The sequence below is a fragment of the Centroberyx gerrardi genome, chromosome 14 (assembly GCF_048128805.1).
Source record: "Centroberyx gerrardi isolate f3 chromosome 14, fCenGer3.hap1.cur.20231027, whole genome shotgun sequence".
Classification (NCBI taxonomy): Eukaryota; Metazoa; Chordata; class Actinopteri; order Beryciformes; family Berycidae; genus Centroberyx; species Centroberyx gerrardi.
In genome coordinates, this window is record NC_136010.1 from 24,294,930 (window position 1) to 24,322,378 (window position 27,449).

At 41.7% G+C, this 27,449-nt stretch overlaps 1 protein-coding gene across 1 annotated transcript in view; it reads right to left on the reverse strand.

Moving 5' to 3' along the window:
- Positions 1–777: 777 nt before the first annotated feature.
- Positions 778–27,449, reverse strand: part of LOC139933466 (semaphorin-3F-like) — a 34,202-nt gene continuing 7,530 nt past the window's right edge. Inside the window, exons 2-18 of the mRNA XM_071927557.1 lie at positions 19,704–19,834; positions 8,159–8,319; positions 7,305–7,367; positions 7,066–7,185; positions 6,755–6,848; positions 6,346–6,465; positions 6,112–6,257; positions 5,836–5,950; positions 5,306–5,375; positions 5,067–5,211; positions 3,599–3,821; positions 3,252–3,340; positions 3,106–3,147; positions 2,755–2,912; positions 2,454–2,521; positions 1,972–2,096; positions 778–1,167 (exon numbers count right to left, since the gene is read on the reverse strand). Of these exons, the coding sequence (XP_071783658.1) occupies positions 778–1,167; positions 1,972–2,096; positions 2,454–2,521; positions 2,755–2,912; positions 3,106–3,147; positions 3,252–3,340; positions 3,599–3,821; positions 5,067–5,211; positions 5,306–5,375; positions 5,836–5,950; positions 6,112–6,257; positions 6,346–6,465; positions 6,755–6,848; positions 7,066–7,185; positions 7,305–7,367; positions 8,159–8,319; positions 19,704–19,803 (2,229 nt within the window). The 5' untranslated portion in view covers positions 19,804–19,834. The remainder of the gene's footprint in view (positions 1,168–1,971; positions 2,097–2,453; positions 2,522–2,754; positions 2,913–3,105; positions 3,148–3,251; positions 3,341–3,598; positions 3,822–5,066; positions 5,212–5,305; positions 5,376–5,835; positions 5,951–6,111; positions 6,258–6,345; positions 6,466–6,754; positions 6,849–7,065; positions 7,186–7,304; positions 7,368–8,158; positions 8,320–19,703; positions 19,835–27,449) is intronic.

Here is a 27,449-nt window from a genome sequence, read left to right on the forward strand (position 1 = left end):
GGCGATGTACCTTGCATTTCTGGGTCCATTTTGTTGTTTGGTGGTGTTGTTTGTTTTTCTTATTCCCTTGGCCAAATGTAGACAGCGTGACATCACGTTGAGATATTTCCAGCAGCTACAATGGAGTTTGACAGTAGAAAATGTTTCAGTGTCAGTCAGTCAGAATCAAACAGCAAGGGCTTCTCTCCAGACTCACTATTTTGCACCGATGTTCAACAGTCACACAGGGAGAAATCCATTGTAGAAGAGGCAGAGAGAGAATTTCTCCACTGACAGCAGCTCAATAGACCAGAATGCAAAGCGGCCACAGCTTGCATGTTCGTGGATCTGTCGTCAGTAGCGTGTCAAATACAACGTCCTCTTCAATGCTTAGTAATTGGAACAGTCGAGCACGGCATCGTTCTCTCTCCACTTACAGACAATAGCGATAGCGACCTAACACCTACTTGTAAACCCCACAGCTAAATGAAAACCAGTTCACGCCCCTTCTCTGGGGGTTGTTGAAAGGCATTCTGGGAAGCTTAGGAAATCACTAACTGAAGTAGAAGTACACGAGGCAGCTTGAGGGAAAGTGGCTACACCAAAAAAAGTCAATTACAACACGTCATCGTAAAATAACTCCTAGAATACACTGAACATCACACACTGATGATCTCTAACAGTGGATCTGAGGGTGGATTTTTCCTTTAAGGTTTGGACCAAACTGTAGTCTGAAAGCGCGTGACATTCAGAGCGAGGGAACATGCCAGACCCACGGCGAGGAAGACGAGGGCGTGTCTAGTGGTCGGCCCGGCCCTCAGCGTGCCGCCGGCTGGTGCGTTTGGTTGTGAGGTTGGGGTTGAGCTGCTGCCAGTAGGACTGGCAGTACTGGTTAATGAGGCGGATCTCCGGCTGGGAGGAGAAGTGCGGAGGGAGCGTGTGCGGTGGGGGCGGAGGCGGAGGGGGCTGCTGGTGCTGCTGGCTCTGGTTCTCGTCATCGGGCGGCGCGTCGTGGGAGGTGAGGGCCTCCACGATCTCCCTGTCGAGGATGCGGAGTGCCACCCGGGCCACGGTGTGTTTGAAGTTGTTCTCGGTGGCCAGGCAGTGGTACAGCCCGGCGTCCGCCTGGGTCAACCACTTCAGCAGGATCCCGTGGCCCGTCTTCAGCACCTCTTGGTCCCGGGTAAGCTTGACCAGGGGAATATATTGTATTTTAAATATGTATGTAAGGTGTTCATATTTTCACGTTCCTAACATTTTTGCTTTTATTTGATAGAGACAAGAAAGATTGGGACAGAGAGATGGGGATGACGTGACAAAGGCCAGAGGCTGGATTCGAACCCAAGACATTGCAGGAACCCTGATTTACTAAAGCCTTTCATGGGTGCAAAAACTTTCAACATGTGCAAAACCAATGACATAACCCCTGATTGGTCAAACAAATTGTCTTGCACCTATCACAAGTCTTAGTGCTGACTTTGAACATTGCAAAGGTTTTTGTAACCACTAAAGGTTTTAGTAAATAAGGGCCTATATGCCTTGAGGCCGGTACACATGATCACTGGCAAAGTGGCTTTGCGCTGACTGAGCCATTGTTTTCCTAAGGAGAGAGCAGTGTCAATGCTACTTTTGCTGTCACACTGCTCAAATTTTCCACCAAGTCGCTGCGCTCAAAGTTTAACTTATTTGAACTCTGACCTAGTTTGCAGCCGACCTATTTAAAGCTCTTCCAATTAGATTACAGCTTTATGTACAAAGATGGAGGTGAAACTTATCTTGTGTATGTCTGAGTTTCCAGACCTGTATCATACAGCTTGATACATGATTAAGATAAAGCTGAACAAAATATTTGTTGATTAGACTGATGATTACAATGGACAGGGATGTAACATTCCTCCTTGTTGTTGCACTAATTACAGTATGACCAATAGGAGGTCATTCTGATCTAGTCAACCAAAGTAAGATCCAGTCACTTGGACTTGCTCTCCTCACCACTTTCCTCCTGCCGTCCTTCTGAAACAGCCACTTGATGGATGCTTGTGGAGATCTGGGCTGGCACTCCAGAAAAACACTGCTGCCCTCCACTCCAAACTGGACCGTCTGGCCTAGACGCTTCTCTACAGGCGGACAGACCAAAGGGAGACTGGTGGTTGGTCACAGTCACAGACGCCAGGAACCTCATTTATAAAAATGTACTTGGATTTAATCTACATCAAGTTGAGGTTTTACAAATTACTACTTTGTTGTGATTTCCTGCCTGCACCACCAGGTAAGAACAAATATGACCATACAGTACACTTTCTAGAAATGAGGCCCCAGCAAAAACGTAACCCAGTGTGTGAAGAAATCCACCAATTTACTGTACATCAGATGTTGGACTAATGAAGTGTGTAGCTCAACACTGGGCAGAAACACAAGGCAGTCAGAAAATATGTGAATCAGTTCTCTAGTCCATGTGATGGCAGCCGCAGTACCTTTAGCATTGAAACCTCGACACTGACGCAGCGGGTCTCCATGTTTGATGTCCTGTCTTCTACTCCGCCTGAAATAAAGATCATGACAGTTACAGTATAGTCCATTGGACAGGCGTAGAGAATGTAACACAGTCTCATAGAATTTTGTGAAATTAGCACAAACTCCGAAATGTAGATTATGTGTTGTGGACACATATAACACATAAGTTATTAAAACCCTAAAGTGTATAGAATGTTGAATGACTGCTGGATTGGAACACAGCCAGTGTTAGAGCAGGCTGTCCAGGGTTTGACCTCTCACCTCTTTGTGGAGGGGGTGAAGGGGGCGCAGTTCTCGCCGTCCCAGGCGCAGTAAGGGTCTCTGGCCAGGCAGCAGTCTGAACAGGCTTTACCATAGACAGCACATCTATGCAGGGAGACCTGGGTGAGGCCTCTGTCTGAAGACACATACAGCTGTTGCTGCAGGCCACAACAAAGGCAACAGAGAACTATTAGCAGCCAAGAATTTAATAGCAAAAAACTGTGTAATTCATCTGACCATGAGTTCAGGGACTGGTCACTCAAATGCTACAATAATGAAATCTATTGTTTTCCACTGAAAAAATCAAAAAAAGTATTTCATAAAATGGTCTCAAGGTATTATGAGGCTTACCCTTTTGGACGATATCTTCATAGTTTTTATAGGAACTGGACTCTGCGGGAACAAACACCACAATGAGGAAAATGAAATGATTGAGGAGATTGTCTCCTTACATTTTAAACAGTCAAATAAAGTAGATGAAAATCTGACATCATTACCCTGAACACTTCCACCTCCTCCAAGATGAGCTGCTCTGTGCTGCTGGTGTCTTTAGGAAGCACTATGACCTTTTGGACTGTTCCACGATCTGAAATAGAGGAGTTTTCTTTAATCTCGGCTTCAGAGGTGCAAAAAGCAGGTAACAGTGTGCGGGTTTTAACAATCTTTAACAAACCTGATTCAGATTCATTCAGCGTGCCTAGAGTGTGTATATCTGCTCTTCACTGTATGTGAGTGGGTTACTTAAATGGCCATGTTTCTGTATTCCATATAACTTGCCGGTACTTGTCAGTCCCCCCCATCTCAGATCCCTTTGAATGGTTGTGGCATGAAGCTAGCGACTGACCTGTGCCCAGGAAGAGCACCTCGTATCTCCCATCCACGGCATCCACCTGGTCCACCACAATGGAAGTGAAGCGGTAGTCCAGCCCGGTGGACAGCACCAGAGGGCGTTTGTGTATGGGGTAAACGGGGTGGTACATCAGGGGGTGGGCCCTCACAAAGTTCACCGCCTCGTCCGAGAACTCCTTGGTGGAGTGGAGGCCCGGGGTGAACGTTCCTCCTGGACACTGTGCAGGCACAACAAGGATTTACACACGTTGGAAGCAACTAAACATGGCGACAGCATTTCACTGCTTTTTTGCTGTCATGTCTTTTAATGATCCATGAAACCCATTAAAGAAACATTCTGTTGCTGTAAAATTACTTGGTTTTCAAATGGAAATAGGTTGGCCTGGCCTGCCCTGTCCACTCCTATATTCATTCATCAGTACATTTTTAGCTATACGGCCTTTCTGGATCTGTTTCCTAACAATTTGTGCTCTTATATCTCTAAAAACCTGGTGGAAATTACTGTTTATGGTCACAGGATTTGTTTCTGTTCTCTGTCCCCAAGGTCAGAACTGAATTAAGCAAAAGTGACTTTATGTATTTTCCTCCGTTGTCATGGAAACTACTATAAAATGATATGAAGCTGAAAGAGCTGGTCTCTCTTGGCATATTTAAACTGATGATTTAAAGAGCTGGTCTCTCTTGGTGAGTTTAAACTGTTAATGAGAGATCTTGTGGCAGTAAGGAGCTGTCTTTGATATGTTTAGTCCAGATTTAAATAGGCTTTGGCCCTGTGAACCTGCTGGTTTATTGGGCTAGTGTCTTTTGGAGTACAAAATATTTTACTTTACTCTGTATTTTATATGATGTTGACTGTATTTTGATTTTATACCTTGTTTTACCCTTTCTCTTATGTGAGTTTGACTGTATTCTGACTTTGTACATGTATGCTTTCTGTTTGTTTTGATGCTGCTTTCTTGACCAGGTCTCCCTTGAAAAGAGATTCTAAATCTCAACAGGACTGACCTAGTTAAATAAAACTTAAATAAATGAAAACCTTACTTTTGGTTTGGAAAAACTTACCTCTTTGAACCAACAGCAGTACTAACAGACCCAAAAACCAAGTTTCAAGTGTTCAAGTTAACCGAGTCTTCTTAAGTTACAACTGTGTTGGAGTAGAGACTACTGCTAAAGACATGACAGTTTCCTGTGTTACAATATATAAACCTAATATATAAACCTAAATTTGGAAACAAATGTACTTTATCAAACTATTCACTTTTACTTACAGTACACTATAACATTACTGCATGGACTTTGACCTTGGACATTTTGGCCCTGTTGTTACATATTTGGCCATTATTTGCAGACAGACAATTATCCAGTGCACTTCCATGATGGTCCCAGATGTGGTTGGTAAGAGATATGTGACACAACTCCAAAGCCTCTATTGAGAGAAACCCAAGCAGTGTAACTGTGCTAACCGTTCCTGGACGAGGGTACGGGATCCTGCCAGTGTAGGGCGTCCACTGATAGTTGTGTCCATGCTTGTGTGAGAAGGGACCATTAAAGACATTTCGAATGTCAGACATGGAGTACACACAGACAGCTGAGCCTTTGAACACAGACCTACAGGAGAAACAAGAAAGGTTCAGACTGATTGTCACAAGGAAAGACACAGTAATAAAGGGTAAAATATTTTGGAACTGACATTTCTATTTACCCGGCAGTGGAGAAAACCGCATACACAACTGGATTGCGCTCATCTTGTGTTGGCTGAATGAAAACATCCCCTGCAGGTATTTAAAAAAAAACATTACAGTTTCACATTGCGCTGCTAACACAATAGTTCAAATGAAACTGAAATTACATTAATTTAATATATATATAGTCTGAGTTGAGCTGAAAAGAGAGAGTGTGTGTGTGAATAGATATAAGAGCACTAGAAGCAGAAGTAAGTGAATAACAGACTGCAGGGAAGTAGACAAATGACTGGTAGGGTGGGAGTTCAGCTAGTCTGTATGTGGTGCTGAATGAATGAGTCTTGAGTGTTAAGTTAAATAATGAGACATTGTCTGATTCCTGGCAATGACGGTTGTCATGTCCAATATCTCCTTGTGTTACACCTGTTGATCAGTAGGATGTTGCATTCAGTGTGCTGAATTCAAAGCTGCCTTATGCAAGGTTTATATGTAAAAATCCAGCCATAGCTGAATTAATTTTCAGTTTCAGTACATATCCTTTAGGACTTACTCAGTTCATCAAAATGTGTTTCGACCCCATCGCTCCCGATCACTGAACACACCAAGCGGGCCTTCAAGAAGGTTGTCCATTTGTTGACTAATGACCTTTGTCCGCCATCGTCATTCTGGTAGACAATAATGTCACAGAGGTTATTCAACACTGCAGCTTGGTCATCACTTATACTCCATTACTGCTGTTATTTGCAGAGTTCCATTCGCTATAGAGTTCACAGGGTTTAATCATAGTGCTGCATGGCAACTGGTTACAGCAGTGAAACATTCTCACCAGGCAGACTCGGCCCACCCTGGACAACACGATGGGAGTGCTTCCCCCCGCTGCATCCAGGCTCTTTTCTCGGAAGAAGAAGTACAGCTTGTCGTCGTTCTTCTGCGAACTGTCCGGGATCTTCTGGATCTTCACAAACACTGGCTCTGGACAGAGGGAAGCGTACATGATGAAGAAACATACAATGACAGAGAGAACGAGGAAGAGCGGTGTGCGTCTGTGTGCGAGTCACACCATTGAGCCAGCGGGAGTCGTACTGCTCGGTCCGGACTGCCGGTCTGTCCCCCAGGGTCCTGAAGATGGCAGCGTCTGTTCCCATGAAGTCAACATGGACGCCTGCATACAGGTTCCCATCTGGGTCACATCCACAGAGAGAACAGTGAGCGACACTGGAGAGGATTCAACTTCCTATTCACAACTGTAGTAACAATCATTTCAAAAGTAATTCACAGCTTTCAAATACTTTGTCATACCACCTTCTTTATTCAAATATCCACATTTTCCATTCCAACCTTTTGTGTTACAAATGGGACAAAGCCCATGTGGCAAGCTAAGTAATGGTGTGCCTATCCTTATGGATTTATTCTAGAAGTCATTTACATTAGACTGCATTGTGCATTAGAAGTGACAAGTGTGGACTCACTGATCAGAGCTGCAGCGTTGGCTTGTCGAGGATCATAGGAACATTTGCCTTTCCCAGAATCCACATAACCTGGCACCAGCCTGAACAGATATTCCTGGACACAGACAAAAGGCCTTATTTCATCCAGCTGTCATGGAAATGTGTAAAAGTCGCAGTGAGCAAAGACTTATCGGTGGATATGTGCTTACAGCTTTTTCCAAGGAGGGCTGCCAGACACCAAAAAACATATTAGTCTGAGCACAGAAGGCACTAAGTGTTAGAAATACAAGTACTGTGTGTGTGTGTGTGTGTGTGTGTGTGTGTGTGTGTACCTCAGCTCTCCATCCTCTATTGATGAAGGTGCAAATGGGTTTGTAGGCTCCGGTGCCACAGGTATACAGATGAGTCCTGTTCCAGGGTTCAATCAGACGCACAAAGTTGGCACATTCTCCCTGGATGAAAAGGGTGTGAAACTCAATACACTACAGTCTACAGTATTGGCACAGAATATACTTTAGTGTTTAATAGAGAGCTTTGATCATTTCTATGAGGATGGAAGGGTTCAACCGACCTTTCCTCCCTTTCCAGTCATTTGGCACTCTCCTTTCCTCTGGGCAGTAGCTGGCCAATGGATCTGATGTACACAAGGACAAAATACTGTTTTTAATTTGTACTGAACTGTCAAGTAGCCTCAAAGATTCTCATAAACCTGTAGACATTATTGTATTTGTTTTGGAAGGTCAATAGTGAAACGAAAAGGGTGGGATAGTTGCGAAGTGTGGCGTCTAGTAATGGATCATTCTCATAATTCAGTTGGAGATTGATGTTCAGCCTACTGACTCAAGGTTATTATTACGATTCTTGAAGTTTGTATGTCAGCCAGTCCCTTCAGGAATTTGCAGTTTTGTGATGGCAAGAATAGAGCATTACGTTAGTTCAGGTAGAACACTGAAGTCGTGCCTGCAGTCAGCTGATCGGCTATCAGCTCTCCTATCCAAACAACACTCCAGCTGATCAGTATCAGATGACTCTTAATCACCAATCACATTCAAACAAGTCAATGAGGCGGTTTTTATAATCTGACAGCTCACACTCTCACTCTGCTGTTCATTCTTGCCACTGCTGCTAGAGACCAGGTTGCTGCAAAACTCCCTCCACCTCCCCAGCCTCCTCCTGTTATTGTCTGTACATAGGATGTTGTGCAAGCTATCTCTGAATTATGTCTGGTTTTATGTTATGGTTTTCATATATTGAATGATGTATGTCTACTATGCCTTGGGTGTTAAGTGTGCTCCCTGCAGAATCTCTCGCATGCTGCTTGGATTCATTGGGGAACATCCTCAAGAGCAGAGCCTTTCCGCCAAATGTATAGCCATTTGCAATAAATGGTCCAAACTCCTTTGACATAAGTGTAATTGTTATTACTATGAGCGGCTCTTTGTTGATGTTGTGCATGTCCAAAGCCACCAGGTACTCCCGGCTGCCCAGGTAGAGCCTCCCCTGGTCTTGGTCCATGTGGAGGATTCGGTAGTCGCTGGTGTTGAAGGAGAAGGAGAATGGCCTCGCCGTCTTCGTCTCTATCAACTCTGGATGGATGGAAAGAAAGACATGGAAAAAACATGTAGAAAGGCCACAGAAACCCATTTAGAACCCATTCTAGCCTATGACGCATGGCTGTCATTTTGAAAATAATACTTGAAAACCTGAATTTTCGGAGATACAATATTTTCATCTGACAGTGGGGTTGTTTAAATTAAAAGTGTTTAATTGATTGATAAATTAGATTGGTTGTTCTGTGACGTAACTAGCAGTAGGGGGCAACAAATCCTGGTTTAACATTTACATTTTAAGTATTTAGCTGTCATTCGTACCTTGAGCGACAATGAGTGCAAGCTTCAATTTTTACACCAAATTACAAGGAGTGCGAAGGTCAGAGACTTAGTGCTCTTACAAAATTCCTCTGATGATAGAACCATCATGTAAGAATGAAGTGCTGGGAAAAGAAATAACAGCTAAGGAGAGAAGGGGATTTGACGGAAAAAAGAGGGTGAGGGTGTGAGGTACTTATTGAAGAAATGGGTTTTCAGTCTATGATAGATGACTGGGAGTGACAGCCATTTTTTTTGACTGGAGAGGGAAGTTCAAAGGTCATCCCACCATTGGGAAGCAAGGAGGGGGAAGACTGAAGACAGTGACCAGCCACAGTGTACGAGAAAATGTTGTAATGCTCCCTTGCCATGTGACATTTGCACCAGTTGTGTGACAGTTAGTACATGAGGGTCAGTGGGGTGGGGGTGGGGGTGGGGTGGAGAACAAGCCTTGTTGACTTTAGCTATAAATCTCCGGGTTACGAGGACGTGGCGACAACATCGCCCTCTGAGTGTGTTGCACAGAGAGCCAGAGAGAATGGGGTGGTGGCCGGAGGGTTAGCAGACACACACACCAAATCTATAAATTACTGACATTAGTCTCATGCCAGCAACACTTAGATCTCATGAGGTACAACACTACATCCTTCCCAAATGCCAACCGGAAGTTAACAAACTTCAAATCAGTAAAACTAGCTGCAAACTTTAAACCTGCACTTTGTATGTTTTGCAGTTTGGCAGTGCCTGTGGCTTTGAGTGGTAACTGTTCAGTGGCTTTTGCCTCCAATTCTGATGAATCCTTCGTCGCTTTATAATGACATAATCTACAGAAACATCTGGAGGAACGATGCTAAATGTCTTCAAGCCAAGTAACTTTGTACCAATTTTTGTCCTGTTTGTTCAATAGTAATTTATGGTCATATAATGATAAAGTGGCCACAAAAATGTCAAAATAGCTATCTTAATAAAATTGGAAACATGTGCCTCGCCCTGAAAATTAATATTACTCTGCCTTGATGGTGGTGCTATAGCAACTGTTGCCTTCCTACTCCTTGAGATCTTTCCATTGAGTAAAGGCAGCACCAATATTTATTCTTGTTTTATTGCGCTACTCATCACTCTCCTTTTTTGTTTGAAGACTTTCAAAACATCTAATTCTTTTTTTTCTGGACAGCTGAAGGCGGAGGCAGAAAACAATCGTGTGGAGTGGCACCTACTACAATCCAAAATAGCCCACAATCGCGGCTTAATTCTCATCCTTGTTAATCTCAAACATAAAACACATACCTCCCGTGTGCTGAGAAGATTTCCCGCCATTGGTCAAGTTGCAATGGGAGAATGAATGAATGAAAGGGAGAATATTTTATCATAATGTAGCTTTAAATCATAATGCGTGATGACTTAACTTCAAGAGTCAAAGGTGGAACACTTCACAGGGATCTGGGAAAAGGTTTTTGGCAATGCCCAATGGAGAGTTTTTATTTAACTTCAATCCCTTCATTGTTGTCTTTGCTGTCATAACTACAGACACTGACAGTCTGCCTAATGCCTGTATCGCCTGAACGTTGAACGCAACAAGGAAATCTTAAAAGTCAGATGGACAAAGGTTTTGCTGAAATACTCAACGTCCTAATAAGAAACACAGTATCCATCAAACTGACATCCATTAATCCATAAGTAAATCCTAGAATTCAACTAGATTGTACACTTGTGATCATGCAATCTTCAATGAGAGTCTATGCAGATCTTTGTATTTCACCATACTTAATGTGTGTCATGTAATGTTGATTTCAGAACATGTATGGTACATTTGTCATTAAATGTACATATGTGGCACAAAAGTCGATATTGCATTGGGAAATGATGTGGCAAGAACTAACTCAGACCATAGAATTAAGTGTTGCTTACATTTCATTTTCTGCTTTCTTACTGAGTAAATTGCTATGTTTCACTTCCTACCTTTCCACATGTATAGCACACGTTGTCTGAGTTGCATGGAAAAGGAAATCATCTTCGTGGATAGCTATGCACCTGTGTATGTGTGTATATTTGCATGTACTCATGCAGGTCGATGTGTTTCTGACAGAGTTGCTGTTCTGGGGGTCTAACTAGGTGGCGAAGTGTCACCGTCTGTCTGTCTGAGGTGCAGCTGTATGACGATCCACAAATAATCAGTAGAATCCCAAACGTCACTGCTCTGCCAAGTGCCTGGCATACCGTCCGCTCTGTATGCACGGTTTCTATTCTCAGGACCTCTCTCATCCCATTCCAAGTGGCATTATCCTGAAAATCAACTACGTCTGAGCGAGGGTGGGATGGACACACCTACTGGCCCGAAAAGCCAGGACGAATCTGGCCATTCTGGGCTATTTCTGCACTGTGGCAATGGCAGCTACAGTAACCACAAGATGGCCTTGTCTACGTGCTAACTCATCTACGTCATGGAGACAGATCTGGATAGGCAGAAGCAACACCGAGTAGTCATGTCAGGTCAACTTTATCTATATAGCACTTTAAAAATACAAAACCAGTGTGTGCCAAAGTGCTTTACAAAATAGGGAAAAAGGAGGCAGAGCTTGGAACACCAGCAGCAAACTTAAGACTTAAGGGAAATAAGAGTATGGTTAAAAGCACAAATTAAGAGCAATAGAGCATAAAAAGAATATGTCAGTGAAAAGCCAATGAATAAAAATAGGCTTTAAGACGGGTTTTAAAAATTTCAACTGATTTTGACTGATACTCATCTGACTGTCAGGCTTTAGCGGCAGATAGAGACAGATAGAGCTGTGTGAGTAGTGCTTTGTCCTTTGATAGATCCCATAGTCCTCTGATGTATTTACAGAAGAGCAGGTTTCATTTTTCACTTTCATTAAGAGGGCACTCTAGCAATCATTTCAATACAACTTCCAGAAATCTAAACAAACTACTGTATGTCTGTCAATGATAATGGTGGTGCCATTAAAGTGCTAGCAATATCAAGGTAGATGTTTGGGCGCATTTTAGATTCAAAAACAAAAAGGAGCAACATGAACTCAACAGAAGTAACATTATTGACATTGAGTAACACTGAGATTCTGTACTAAAATACTGTGTTAAACGACACACAAATTTTACACAAATAGCTGACAAGACGCCAGTCAGATCTGACAGAACTGAGTATTTTCAGTGAGTATGTTTCCATGTGATAAGTTATTTCAGTTCGCTACAGCAAACAGAAGTTTGTTAACATTTGTCTGATAATGAGGAAAGCAAATATAAAAATCATCAAATGCCTCCGTCTCCTATCCATATCAATAATGCACTCATGTATCATAATACTAAAAAGATACACTATATTTTGTATAAATTCATTGCACATTTCAGTCATTCTGTATATATGTTCTGTTGGGCTCTTGATTGTTTGTAGTTTCATACAATCAAATGTTGCTTCTGTTTGCAGCTCAGTTTCCATCCACACTAACTTTAATGCTTTACTTGGTACCACTGGAGAAAATAAATGATACAAGTTTGTTGTATGGAAAAGACAATAATCAGTTATGTGTGTTCCTTTTACAGTCCGGTTCCACCATACTTACTTTGTACACTGTAATGCTTTCTTAGCAAGTTATTTGGAATGTTTTACTTAATAATTTTGCATAACGTGTAGCACAAGTTGTCTGAATTGCATGAAAAAGGAAATAGCCAATTAGAGGGGATATGGTAAGAACCAGGTAATACCATGGGAACAAACAATGCTTCCTTTGGCAGTCCAGTTTCAGCTTATTTATTGAGTAAATCGGACTGATTTCACACAGTACCTTTACAGAACATACAAGGTATATGTTGGCCTTAATTTAATTGAAAAGGAAACATCCAGTTATAAAGGATACGGCAAGAACTTGGTAATTTTAAGGGAACAAACAACACTGTTTTTCAGTCTTTTTCAGTTTCACTTTGGTTCCCAGAAAATGAGAAAGTATTTCAGTATTTAGTAATACACTGATGCATACATGCAGGGCTGTAGCCAGACCCAAATTTTTAGTTAGGTCCAAAACTCCAAACCTTAAGCAGGACCTGGACTGAGGTAATTTTCTCTCTCGAGAAAGATGAGTTAGGGCCGAAGGTTTAAATTTTTTCAACTCCAGACACCAGAGAGCAGAGGTAGCCATGTTGCAACAGAGCTTTCCTGATGTGTTTTTCACCCCTAACAAAAGGCATTAACCTCATACTGAACCACATCAAAACTTCCCCATGGGTAGTGGTGCCTATCTTATTGCATTTGCCAGAGCACGATGAAAAACATTATTAAAGGTAGAAGAGAGGCTTTGCAGTTGCAACAAATCTCCTAGCAATTACATCTGGCGCCATCATGGAGGTCCACTCCACTGAAGACCACTAGGTGAGCTCAAATAATACCTAAATATAACAACCAGGCTAGAAAAAGAGAGATACCTGAAAAACATTGTTGTATTGTGGGTGTAGGTCAGTTTAACATAAGTAAAAGTGAATAGTCTAAAAGCAATTTGATGTAGCAGCAATGAATGATCAAACACAGCACAGAAATTAACTGTCTATTCAATTCTGTTGAGACGACCAAGTAGAAGCATAATCAGCTGTTCACAGCTATTGCTGCCCAAGAGCTGAAGACCTCCATTATGGCTGCCAGAGGGTGTGTTACATCACCTGAAAGCCCTCTATTGAAGGTGATGCTGGAAACGAGTATAATAGGTAACACTTTCTATGACGCCCATGTCTATAATGCATTATAAACATACTTATGTGTTATAATCTGCTTATAGCACTGTATAATTATAGTTATTAGCACTCATAAATATTCATAATGCTTTATAACAATAATCATAACACATTATAAAGCATTTTATAATGACTTATAAGGTCAAGTATCATACTTCATAATTGCTGGTCACTCACTGACATTTTTTTTGCAAGGATCATAGTGTATTATAATTCTCAAAGTTGTAATACATTATAATCACTGTTATAATGCATTATAATGTGATTATAAGTTACTCTAAGTGGTCACTGGGTGCTTTAAGTAATGAAATTCCTGAGGTATAGGCAGACATAATACATTACAAGCTGGTTATAAGTCACTATAAGTGGTCATTGTTTGCTTTAAGTAAAGTGAAAAAAATATTAAATCTATGCAAGAACAACACACAAAACGTTGTAAAATTAATTTATTTGTTTAACGGGTCAAAACAGAAATTGAGTACTCCAATTTGACACAACTTTTTGATGATGAACAACTGAATGATGGACATTTACATTTCACTAATGTAATGTTTCCCCAAAAAACTCACTCTAAAGACTCTCTTCCTTCACGGTTGAGAAGAAGAAACTACACAGTCTCTTCACAAACGTTAAACTGCTCACTAACGAAAATCACTTAGCTTCAGCGCTGGTGTTAGCTAGTTAGCTGTTTAGCTTCGGTACTGGTGTTAGCTAGGAGGCTACTTAGCTTCAATGCTGGTGCTAACAAGTATTCACGCAGTAATAAGCGGCAACAAAACGGGCTCTCTGTGAGCATATCACGTTACCAACTCACTTAGACAAAATACTATTAAACACTGAGTTTAGACTCTGCGTCTGATTGTCTCTAGCGATTTCTGACTCTCTTGTCTCAGCTCAACTCTCAGCCTCTACTCGCTCAGCCTCCGAGCTCCGTCTCTCTCTCTGTCGCTCTCTCGCTGTCTGTCGGCCTCTCCTCAAACTCTAGCCTGCTCTCTCTGTAAGTCCCGCCTCCACCAATAGCATTACAGGAAAAAGGTAAGTGACTGTCATCTAACGAATAAAAGGCTGCATACATGAGAACAAGGTAGGTTGTACACATTTTTACACGTGCAAGCCATGCGTGCAAGGTGCAAGGCATGTATGTTACTACCAAACTATACAACTCTTTGGAACTTTATCAAACTAGAATAAGGGGCAATAAACAAACTTCAACAGGGCTACACCCTCCCCCTTCTAACCGTCTAGATGTCCTCATCAGACTTCTTATACACAGGACTTGCACTATGTTCTTCAATGAATAATGAGCAAAGCAATTAGACTACATAGTCATGGGACACTGTCCGAAGGTAGGTCAGGGGTTTCCTTGGTCTGCAGATCATAGCTAATTTGTATCACCATACCTCTATGTATAATGATTAATGGTTTGTTTATTGGTTTTCCAGGTTCATCATAACTCAGGTGCACATTATAATGCATTATAACAGTGATTATAATGCATTCTAAAATGATTATAATGTATTACAACTCTGAGAATTATAATACACTATGATCCTTGCAAAAAAAATTTCAGTGAGTGACCAGCAATTATGCAGTATTATGATACTTGACCTTATAAGTAATTATAAAATGCTTTATAATGTGTTATGATTATTGTTATAAAGCATTATGAATATTTATGGGTGCTTATAACTATAATTATACAGTGCTATAAGCAGATTATAACGCATTATAAGTATGTTTATAATGCATTATAGACATGGGCGTCATAGAAAGTGTTACCGCATAATATAAGTGTCCCTGAGTGACTGTAGAGCCATCATGCTTAAGCCTGATAGCACAATATGGTTTGATGCCTATCCAATGCCCAGGGTTGACGAACACTGGTTAGGCACTACTCCATTTTCTTCAACACTGGATTTAACCCAGGGCTACTGGCAGACTTCCTACAAAGACAGGTATGGCATCTGGGATACCACTTGGCTTGTGGGCAGGTGCGCCCCCTGGTGGAGAAAATCAGGCCGCAATCACAGCCTGTCTGAGACCCAAGACCAAAAACGAGAAGGGCTGGTGGCCTACTATAGGAGATCCAAACCAGGCTTCTCTGAGCAGACCAGCTGCCTGACTGACCTCACTCCTGGACCGTGGAGATGGTGGTCAGGGTTAGTCACCTCCTGTCCATCCTGCAGACACCTCATCCTCCTGGTGTTCCAACACCACCTCGCACTTCCTGGACGGGCACACGCTCCCAGACACATACTGCAAAATACACTGAGAGCCTTTCATTCGCTTTTGCTATAAGCAGTTTGTCATCATATATCGTTGGGTAGTTCGTTCTAATCTTAGTCACATCTCCATCTCAGTGGACAGGGTGGCTTTTGTAGAGTCAGTTCATTTGAGAACACTTCTGATTCACAATGGGGGACATCATTTTCGAGTGAGGTCAGTCAGGTAGCTGGTGAAAGGCTTCCTCAGATCTGGTCCAGTGGGCAGAGCAGTTAAAGAATGTTAAAGTCTAACTTCTCTCTTCCCTTTATCCTCCAGACTGACATGGACAGAACTAGAAGTGCACCTCATTTGTATGAGATGCATCTACAGTAGTGCACAGTGATCCAGGTTTTTCCAAATTGTGGACAGAATTTGCATTAAGTTTTAACAACCACAGTAAGTACAAGAGGCCACTGTGATTCACTCAGAAACCTGTAACTTGTAACATATAACGTGGGAACAAAATGAATGTGAGAGAAGATTTTAAGCCTGCAAAAGAAAGCTTTCCAAGACACAATAAAGCAAAACAGTGTGCTTCTCCTTAAATCCATCTCCAGATGATCCTACTCATCATGTAGCATCTTAATCCGCATTTAATTGTTTTCAGCCAGTGCTGCCAAAGCAACAAGCACAGAAATTTCTGTCCAATGACTAGTCTTATTCTGCTCTGTGGTACATCAACATGGACCTTAAAACGGTTCAAAAAACAAAAATGGAATGCTATATTACGTCAATTAGAAGTTATGAAGTTACTGAGGTCATGGATATTTTTAGCTGTAACGATATACTGAAACAATGTGTTCTGTTCCTTATCCCTGTCAGACCAGAATTAGAGGGAGTTTTGGGGGAGGCTCATTACATCAGTGGATTTTGATTGATTATATTTTGATTGCGAATACACCCTGATACTGTTTGTGTGTGTCAGCCTGCCTGGGCACAAATCAACCAGATAGCCTTGAATCAACATTTGTTAGTGGGACACAAAATATGGCTGATTTTTTCTAATCCACTTTTTTGTGATTTCGAAGTGTTCTCAACTGAACTGAGTCTACAAAAGCCACCCTGTCCACTGAGGCGAAGTTGTTACTAAGACTAGAACGAACTACCCAACGATATCTGATGACAAACTGCTTATTGTAAAAGCAAATGAAAGGCTTTTTCAGTATGTTTCTGGGAACGTGTGCCCGTCCGGGAAGTGCGAGGTGGTGTTGGAACACCAGGAGGATGAGGTGTGTCTGCAGGATGGACAGGAGGCGACTGACCCTGACCACCTTCTCCACGGTCCAAACAGGAAGCCAGCTGACCTGCCTGGCACAGCCCCGCTTCACTGTTTTGGTATCCGCATTTTAAGATAATATTAAAAAAATAGCATGGAAATATGTCATTACTGTTGGTCATTATTGCTGCCACGTATTGTCGTAATGTAAAGAATTGGAATAATGAAGCTGCATGGAGAGGATTAGTGTCAATTATCAACCGAACTGCAAGAGCTGCTTGGCACTGTTTAGTGAAACATTAGTGAAGCATGTAGGCCTCAGCACTTGAAACAATGTAGAATGTGGCAAGTCAGAGGAACTAAGTATCAATGTTTCTCCAAGGAGGGTGGAGTGAAAATGCCTGCCAGTGTGGGGTTTAAATCACAAACAAGTCATACAATGAAAAGAGCCGCAGCACTCAGTGAAAATGGATGTAGAGCAGAAAGAAAAATGGGTTTCTGGACAGCTCTGGACAACTAAATCAACAAACAAAACAAGCAAAACACGTTTTATTTAAAATGCTAATTAATGTTGGAGCAGGTCCGAGTTCATCTGCAGTACCCATCTGCTGAAAAACATTTTCCCTTTGTACCCCCTGAATAGGATCCTGGGATGGTTATCAGCACACATTCCCTGTCAGCACGACTCCACATGGCAACACCTGCTGGGAGTGTTACTGTCACTATCATCACCAACGAGGATGTCGGCTCGCACTCAGCTACCTTCACCTGCTCTCTGACCTCCGTCTCTTGACCCAAAGAGCAGAACTCAAAGTGTAGCCTCAACAGGTTGGTCTCGGCTTTGTCTGTCTTCGCCTTTGGGTTTCGGGCACAACAGTTACTTTAGGCTAGATTAGTGGCTGGTTGCCAGTGTTGGCGGGTTGCCCAGTCTCCAGATCTACAGGGACTTCCCTGTTTTCCACTGTACTGTCATAGAGCCCGTCAGCGGCTGGCTTTGTACTCGATGGGGCCGCGCAAGAAGCTCATTTGGCTTGGATTCTGCATATATTCTCAAGGAAAAAACAAACTAATCAAGGACTTCTTGGCCCTGTTGCACCACAGTTGTCGTATGGATTTTTCACATCAGTCTTGATGACCAGAATAGAACGTTACCTTGTGAACTATTTGGCAAATGAATAGCACTTGTAAATGATGTGAAAATGGTTGATTAGATTAACTTAATCAATACATACTTTAAATTATCACATTCATGTTCACTGGGCCATCGCAAATATGGTCAGATGCACTCCTGTAATGCTATAAATCAGCCCTAATTAATTGTACAATTTATAAGAACCACCAGTTTAACTGGCAAGGATAATCCATTGCTCACTGAGTGACACATAAACAAAGCACAGTGTAGGCTAGTTCTCAGAAAAGTGTCCAAACAGCTCCCCCTTTCCCATGTTTGGGCCTTACAGTTGTATCAAGTTGAAGCATGACACTGATTCCTGGGTATTTGGCTTTCCACACAGGGCTATGTCAACCTTTTCCGAAACCTTTCCCATAACCTGTGTCCCAGTATAGTTTTTTGCATTTACACAATAGCGTCTTATTCAAACGATGGCTCTGGGAGAATAGCCGAGCTGGTGACGCAGCTCGGCTAAAAGATCATCAACTGAGGATGAGGAAATAGAGAATGACGTGCAGAAAGACAAGGGCCAGGCAGGAAAATTGCATCATGGTTACAAGAGACAGGATGAACTATAAAGTGGACACTGAACATAAGCAGTTGTACCCCTCACACTGGTATTCTAAGCGTCAGGAGGACTCTTCCAACGTTTCCAGTATCTGTAATAATGTGTTTTAATAGCTTATGATGCTTCTGAATAGTTGGCAATAATAGCTCCTGCCTGTGTTTTGGCTGACTTGCCACACATGTAGTAATCGTAGTGAAGCAGTAAAAACTGAAGGTAGAGTTTCCAGGTTGGCAATCCAGGGCCTGCGCCACATTCGCCACATGAGGCTGCTGGAGCGAAGCCCTCGCTACATTCTTTGGGGGGCTTCCCTGCGCGTTTGCTGAGATAAACACAGCAACCATGGCGAGCTATTTTTACTGCAGTTACAACATTGCCCTATCCTCTTTCTCAGAAGAGGAATGTGTTTCGCTGTCATCTACGCACACAATAACCTGAGTCAGCCCACCCGCTGTCCCCTCTCTTTCTCTCTCACACATCTATCTCTGCCCCGCTCACTCGCAAACACACACATGTCCATTTGAGATTTACACCTCTCTTTGTTTCAGATTTCTGAACTGTGGCTGCTTGTACTCCAATACTCGCTCATCTCAATAGACTCACACAAATGAAATAAAGTGAATTTTGTCCTTTCTGATTCATAAGCTCTCCATTCCTGAATCTCTGTTTCCCTCCATAAAGCTTTATGTAAATTCAAAATTATTGTATAATTCTGCTTAAACACAACACTTCAACATTAAATTGATACTCCTTTGCAGAAGAAAACTTGTTACTCAGAGGTTTAACTCTCAGAGTATCCATTAATCTTTCACCTGAAGTCAAAAATGGAAAGATTAAAGGGTATTCAACATTGAGTGCATGAAGTGAGGCTAGTGTTGGGGAAAATTGCAGTTGGAAAATTGTCATAATTTAGGCTTGAACTCACAGACGTCTGGCACATTATCGCTTTAGACGTAGTTATAGAAAGCAATTAAGCTAAGCTACACATCTTTCTCTCTTTGAACAAAGATATATGTAGCCTTTACGGGGGTTTAAAGTGCCTTATTTAATCCTTTTGAAATAGACTTGTTTAAATGCTAAATCTTTCAAGAGTGGCTGAGAATACCTACCAAATGAACCCAGCGGGAAACAAAATACAAACTACAGCTCACCTTTGTAAGACAGATGCACCCTGGGAGCTGCACGGGAGTCACCATGGCAACAGTAGACACAACAGCCCAAGAGGAGGAGGGCAGCTTGGCTGGTCTGCATGGCAATGACAGCAGAGTTAACCTTTGGCTTCCTGCAAAAGGAGAAAGGAAAAAAACATTTCAAAGGCAGTGCAGATTAACTAACAGCTGCTCCATATCCTACTGAAGAGCCTCTTTCATCCACAGCGATCACTGGCTCCATGCAACAGTTTTAAATCAGCTTATATACTGTATATATATAAAGTCAATACACAAACACACACATATATATATACACATACATACATATGTATTGTTTTTTTTTTTTTATTCGTCAGTCAGTTGGAAAGCAGAGGAGAAAGGAGACAGATTACAGAAAGTTGTGGTGGGATCTGATCCCAGACCAGCAGAGGAACAGTGGACTTCACCAATCCACTATCTCTGGGAATGGAGTATGGGTTTTTAATGAGCGTAAACTTTCCCAGTAAATACATTGTGTTCCCTGACCCAAACAGGTCAGGGAACAACGCAGTCTTTATTGTCAGAGTGGAGTAAGGATTAAAATGAATTATAGAGGCATAATGTTTACTTCTGCAAGTATGGCCATTTCCACATCAATGGCATCTGATTCCACATTTAAGAAAGGATATGCCCAGGAAAATACCAGAAGAATGAAATACATTTTTGGCAACCATCCCAATTGCATTCCTATGGAAACCATCAACTGCAGAGAGACACAGCCTTGTGTTCACAATGCCAACAAACCAGCAGGGCTTCTGACTGATTGTCAGTGGATTGACATTATGTAATCTGTAATTAGGTTAGGCACTTTGATATGCAACAATGCAAATATCAAGACTCACTGTCAAACAAGTTTATTAGCTAGCGAAATAACTTTACTCCTTATGTTTAAATCACAGCCATCCTGTGACAGGTGTCTTTCCATAACCTGTGTGCCTCTTCTTGCTAAAGTGACGGTGCTGTAGGAAAGAAAAGTAGAGCCTTGTATAAGTTTCTTAGATGATTGGGAAAAGTATGCATTCCTGAGACTAAGAGCTCTTACAGTCCACTGCCAAAGCCTGCAAGCTGCACAAGATTAGAATTTCCCACGGCATGGTGACGACTGGAACTTGGTGTCATGGCAGCGGGAACAGTCTCCCCTCTAGCATTCACTATGGAAATGGAGGCAATTTTTAGGGCATCACATTGGGTGGTGGGTGGGGAAGGGCAGCAGGGAGGGATCTGCCTCCCACCCATCAGGGCATATGTGGACAAAATGCTAACTATGAGTACAACAGCATCCTGTGCAAAAAGGCTGTTTCCTAAGTTGAATGATAACCTAAAATGGCCTAGGATGAAAGCAAAACCATGCAAATCAAGAAGCATCTAGTAAAGGGGAAAATATCAGACAAAAGACAGACAAACAATGATAAAGAGACAATTCTGGTAATATCAGAGAAGCCTGTAGAGGTTTAAGAAGACTGCATAATGCTAACCTTACAAATTAAGTGCAGATTCAGGGGTTTAAACAGGAAGTGATAGGAGTGTCTAAGCAGTGTAAGACTGTATGAGAAGGGGGTTTTCCTCAGTCTAACAGGAATTCAAATGTGACAAGTAAGATTGAGGTTGACACTAGCTGGGTCTAACGACACAGCAGTGAGATATGCAATGCATAATCTTGCAACTGGGTGTACAAAGACCCATAAAGAAGTAGTTCAGTGAGCTGAATCACCACTTGGACAAAGGGGTAGCATAGAGCAAGTGCAACAGGGGCATAGAGGCCTTGGTCTTAGCATAGACACACCTCATTAGAAAAGAAAACAAATGGTAGCACTAGCAGAATTAATATGTCATGAGAAAGAAGTGGTGAAAGCTGTTATCAAGCAAAGCGAGGATAGTAGATGAACTGGGAACCCCGGGCGATTGTGCTAAGTCACCTGGGGTAGATCGAGAGTGTCCAGTTCAGTAGTATTAAAGTGGCATCTCTGCTGTTTGCGGATGATGTTATACTTTTGGCTTCTTCACACTGTGATCTGCAATGTGCACTGGAGCAGTTCAGGATGAGGGTCAGCACATCAAAATCTGAAACTACAGTTCTCTCCTGAAACAAAAGGTGGCCTGTCCATTCAGGTGAGGGGTGAACAACTGCCCCAAGAGGAGTTCAGGTGTTTCAGGGTCTTATTCACCAGTGAGGGTAAAAGGGATTGTGAGATTAATTGCTGGTTAGGTGCAGCAGCTGCAGTAATGCCGGTGTTGTATCAGACCATGGTGGTAAAGAGAGCTGATCCACAAAACAAAGCTCTCGAATTACTGGCAACCAATGTTAATGTCAACATCAAACTACTAGCCACTCTTTGCTACTCGTCATGTATTATTAGCTACTGTGTAAATCTGATGTTTACAGTAAGACAGTATAATGGTTAGCTGACCAGCCACTATGGTTAGCTAACCGACAAGCTGACATTATCTAAACACAAAATCAATGGTCCAGTGTACCATAGATGGGAACAGTAGTATCTGGTACTGTAGTCCAGTGTAGCAGAGGGTACTGGTAGTAAAACAAAGTGACAAGGATCTGCACATACTGTATGTGCAACTATCTTGTTAAATAGCAAAAGATGCATAAATAACAGATGTGCAAAATACAACTAAGTTGATAGATATCCTGAATAACTTCTGTCAGTGTCCCTGTGCAGTCAGGGTGGTGTGTGCCTCAGTCAACATGGTTAGGGGGCTTCATAAGTGAAACTGACCAAGTCAGGAAGAATTATTAAGTGGCCAAGAGTTAGAATGGCTACAGGAGGCTAGAGATATGGAAGGAGGTATACACACTGTTCTAGCAGCCAAGGCTCACATAAAGGCAACTTCAAAAGCAGCTGAAAAGAGAAGCCAGTGCGGAGAAAAGTATGGAATTCACCTCACAATTCATCTCACATAGCATCATTTCAGTAAAGAAAACATTGGCATTGGCATATCACTCAGCAACACTTATGTCAGGAGCTGGAACATTATGTTTGCGCGCTTTATTTACATTTGTATTGTAAGTGCATTATCATTTAGGAAGATTTTCAGAACATTATACAGTTCCACAGATTAGTACACTGGAATAAGGGCATTGTTAAATTGTTAATTTGGATATTAATCCTTCTGGAAGCGTCTTGAATATATTAAGGTGATAACAGTGATGAGTGGAGCCCACTTACTATACCTGCTCACACCATCCCCCTCTCCCCTAACATCCAAGCCAGTTTTCTATGTAGGCACTCACTCTAGTGTAACAGCACAAAGGATAGTTACATTTGATCCTGTGTGTTGGTAAATGGTATACACACAGCACCAGCTCATGACCAGTGTGATTTTCATACTATTTCAGTCATAATAGGATCCTCATTGAATTCTGGTGAACATGTTGATTCAGACTCACTCAGGAGCATTCTCCACTGTCTGCTGCTTCTCTAAGGCTCCCTGGGTTAGTAAAACCCTTTGATCCCTCTAAAGACAACATCATCTAAACAAAATTGGCCTCATTCACAGTTTTGTTAAAAAAAAAAAAGGTTGGCTTTTGAAGTCATAAATGACTATTTTTTGACTAAGGAAAGACCAATGAATAATTTTTTTGTGTGAAATCCAGGTATGTAAATCAAATTTGTTCATATGAATAACTGTCATTTAATGTGGCTAGAAATGCTAACCATCTGGGTCTCAGAGCAATGAGTGATGAGCGTAACTAGATCTCTGTGATTTATGTGGTTTAATGTGTAAAGTCACGACAGCATGCCCTGACAAAGGCATTAACCTTAACTGTAGTCTTTCCAACCATCAGGTCGATGCCTGTTGAAAATAACAGGTATCAACTTTATCTCTCTGGCTCCCATCGTTTATTTGAGATGTTTACCAGCTTTGAATGATGAATCATTCTTGTGTGCTTAAAGGGTGGAAAGATGGATGACAGAGGGCTGAGTGTGCATTAAGTGCACAGTAGGTCCCAAGCCTATAATTACAAGCCACAGGTGACTCTGCAGCGTATTATCAGCCCCAACTGAGTGTTCACTTAAAATAAGAAAACCCACCTGCACAGTTAAGCTGAAGGGATGGGCATCCTAATAGCATAGTCCAAGACTATAACAGAGGATAGTAGCCTCGCTGCTCAATAAGAAGAATGTCCAGACACTTAACAGCAGAGGCTGCAGGTGAACACAAATGCTGACAGACAGAAGGATATATCACAGAACTGAGAAGAGGGAAAAAAGGGAGGTTTAGGATAAGTCCGACTGTCAAGCAAAGGCCCAAAACACAAGTTTGCTATCAAGCACATCAGTCATCATACCAGTTATCAAGCAAAAGCAGTCCAAGCATTAGAAACATACATTATGTATCATAGCTCATTTCTAAAGGGGCATATGGCAAATCCTAGAGGTCATACAGCATATACCTGCATATCAATTAGACTACACCATTGGGCATAACCTGTTGTGTGCTGTAAGGTCAAGAATTGTGTGAGCTAAATAAAACAGACATTGGAATGGCACTGGAATAATATCCCACAAAATTAAAATGTAGGATTGATTGCATCTGCTTTGTTCTCAAAATAAATCACAGTCAGTCCAGCAGTGTGATACAGATTATTACATTACACCTATCATAATTGAAACAATAGATATGTAGGAAAGTTTGTATCAGGCTTGCTTACTTGCAACTTTATGGTGTGGACATTTTTTTCTATCAAAGTGTATGAATAAACGACAAAAATTATGACATTATAATCTTCTCAAATGTACTGTACAAATGTTTTATGTAGAGGGCATAAGTATTCTTACTGTGTTGTGCACAAAGGCAGGTTTCATAGGTAGCACAAATATAGTAAGTAAGAGCTGAGTAGCAGTGGAAACTTACATCAGGCCATTACACATGACAAGAAGTCAGCATTTTAACCCACTGCCTCAGTTCCTTAGCCAAGTGAGAGGCTAAAGTAAAACCAACAACTGAGAAGCCAAGAGCAGAGTGTCAGACATTCATTTTGGGTTATGGCATCTTGACATCCTCTTCAAATGGAAAAAGTAGTTTCCACAAGAGTGGCAGGCAGCAAGGTGCACTGACTGCCCCCAGCCATTCCAATGAACAGCTGATAACTACGCAATGAACAAAAGAACACCTGGAGACTTTCAGTCCCACAGTCTGGTCAATTATCCACTAGTGGGGGGTCTTGAGAGATGGATCATCACGGTAGACAAAAGAGTGCAAACTATGCTTATGATTTCACAGACTGTGGACAAACACGGTTGTTCAGCCATGAACTGTTCACAATCATTAAGCTGCAGTGAAAGCGGTTTCATTCAATTCAAAACTTGACTGTCCTGTTTACAGACAGGGTTTACGATAAAAACACAATAAACATGAATAATGATAAATGCAATAAAACATAAGTCACCTCAGCATAAGCCATATAGAGAAAGATCAGTGTATCAGACCAGCGAGGGAGCCAACAGTTTGATACAGTGTAATAGAAAGCTGCTCATCAGTGCAAAATGCGAAGTTCTTATACAAGCATAAGATGCTACAGCATTTCATGTACAACTAGTTCCTTTTACTGTAGAGTTCAGACGTTCAAAAGCAGCACTGAGGGCATCGGCTCAAACTGCCCTCTGGCAGAATGGAACTGGCCTTCATCACCACAAGACTGCTGCTCACACCAGTAACCTTACTATTTTTGCCAAGCTTAAGCTACCAGACCGGGCTACAATAAAAAACTAATAAAACAAGGTAATCATGTTACACACACATTAACAAAAACCAAACAACCACTGCTGTACCTTTTTACAGAATGCATTTGTACCTGTCTGAATCTGAGTCTGCAGCCCTTTACATGCACAAACACAGAACTACCTGCTACACGCACCTTTGCCTTCATAAAATGGCCACCATCCATTAAATCAGCAGTGCTTTTTAGATCTCCTCTGATAAGGAGTCAGGACTGATATGGAGTGAATATCTTATAGCATGAATTTATTCTAAGAGAGCATCAAAAACTGTAATTCATTTGCTCCCACTAGTTCTGTGGTCTGGGGAAGACCCAAATGCTGCGGTCCACAGACAGCAAATTGCTTCAAAGTGCCAGGTTCGTAAGAAGAAAGAGAATATGACGCCACTGTCAGTGGCGGTTTATCAAAACTTGACGGACAAATTGATGCCTCCAGTTACCGGTGTTGTCAAGTGATTTGAAAATACTGTCTAAACCGGCACCAGGAGGAGGAATATTGGTTTGAAGCATAAACATTACTGTGGTTACAGACGTTATTTACAGCCATTGCGTGACTCCCTTTGCCTGTATATACACAGTGTAGCTCTGCTGTAATGTGTACCATACATAATAACATTCACTATTATTCATAAATATGGTACTCACTCCCACTCAGACATTGACATTTTGTACCAAGTCGGCAATCGTAACAGAATACTGTCTGACCTGTCACCTGCCTAATTTCACATAATTCTCAATGCTACAATTAAGTGAAATTAAGTGCTGCGCATTTATTAATAGTTACATTTATTTGATAAAATTTTGCAACAGTTGGATGTTGATGCAATGACAAAAAAACATGCCCTTGTTGCATCGCTTGACATGAGCATCTAAAGACACTTTCCTTTAATAAGGAAGCGCATGATAGTGCAGAAACTTTACAAACTATTCGTTATGATGGAAATAGCAAAGGCAAATGTTTTTGTCAGAATAATTAGACGAACAGTTTTGAGCTGTCATTGGTCATCACTGAGATTGCTACAGTGTGGTAGTACAACAGCTGATTAAATGCAGTGTTTTGGGTTCAGCAAGCACTGCACTTTGGTCACAGCTGTCAAAGCAGATAGGTAAAGTTCAACAGCATCATATATTGTAATTAGTCTTTATCATATAAAATTACATAGCGTGAAATATTGAGGGGTGGCAGTCCCGATCACATAGCGGTACGCAGCAATCATATTCTCTACACATTCAGTGTAGTCCGCTTTCCCCACTGATTAGCATTTCATTTGCAAAAATCAACATTAAATGTAACTAATAGATCAAAATTCACAAAGGTGATGCTATTCGATGTAGTCTGACCACTGCAACAAAACTAGAATTATTTTATGTTTTATATTAAAGTATTCTGTTATGTATGAATGTGTTCATTTATTGGGTTAAAGATCATTTTGAATACTATGTTATTAGTCCATATCTTATCAATTACAGAGTTAAAGAAATTGTGGTTAAGCAGAGTTTCACTGATTTTAGCAGCTGTAAAAATCTTATGTCTTGCACCTTTAAACCTATCCATGTAATTTCAAGACACTCTTCACAGCTCTGCCAATACAGTCTCAGTCTCAGAGAGGGTCCTGTTTCTGGCCTTGGGAGACAGGAGTGAATGCTCAATTACACTATATGAACAAAACCTAAGGGCATAGTAACTTATGCATGCTGAAGTTCAGATTGATCAATAGGATTGGCTCCTTAAAATCCCCAACTTCCCCTTGAAGTTATTTCAGCAGGCGATGGTGTGTCGTTGGCTGATGTTTGTCTGCTGATGAGGCCAAGAGGCTGCTGGCTACTGGAGAGGCCGGGCTGTCAACGTGACGGCTTATTAGCACGACCTCTTGGAAAGCTAACCGACACAGGCTGGCAGCACAGACCCACCGTGAGGGGTCGATGGGGGTCATGTTTCCACATCGGCTACAAAAACCCCAATAATTACT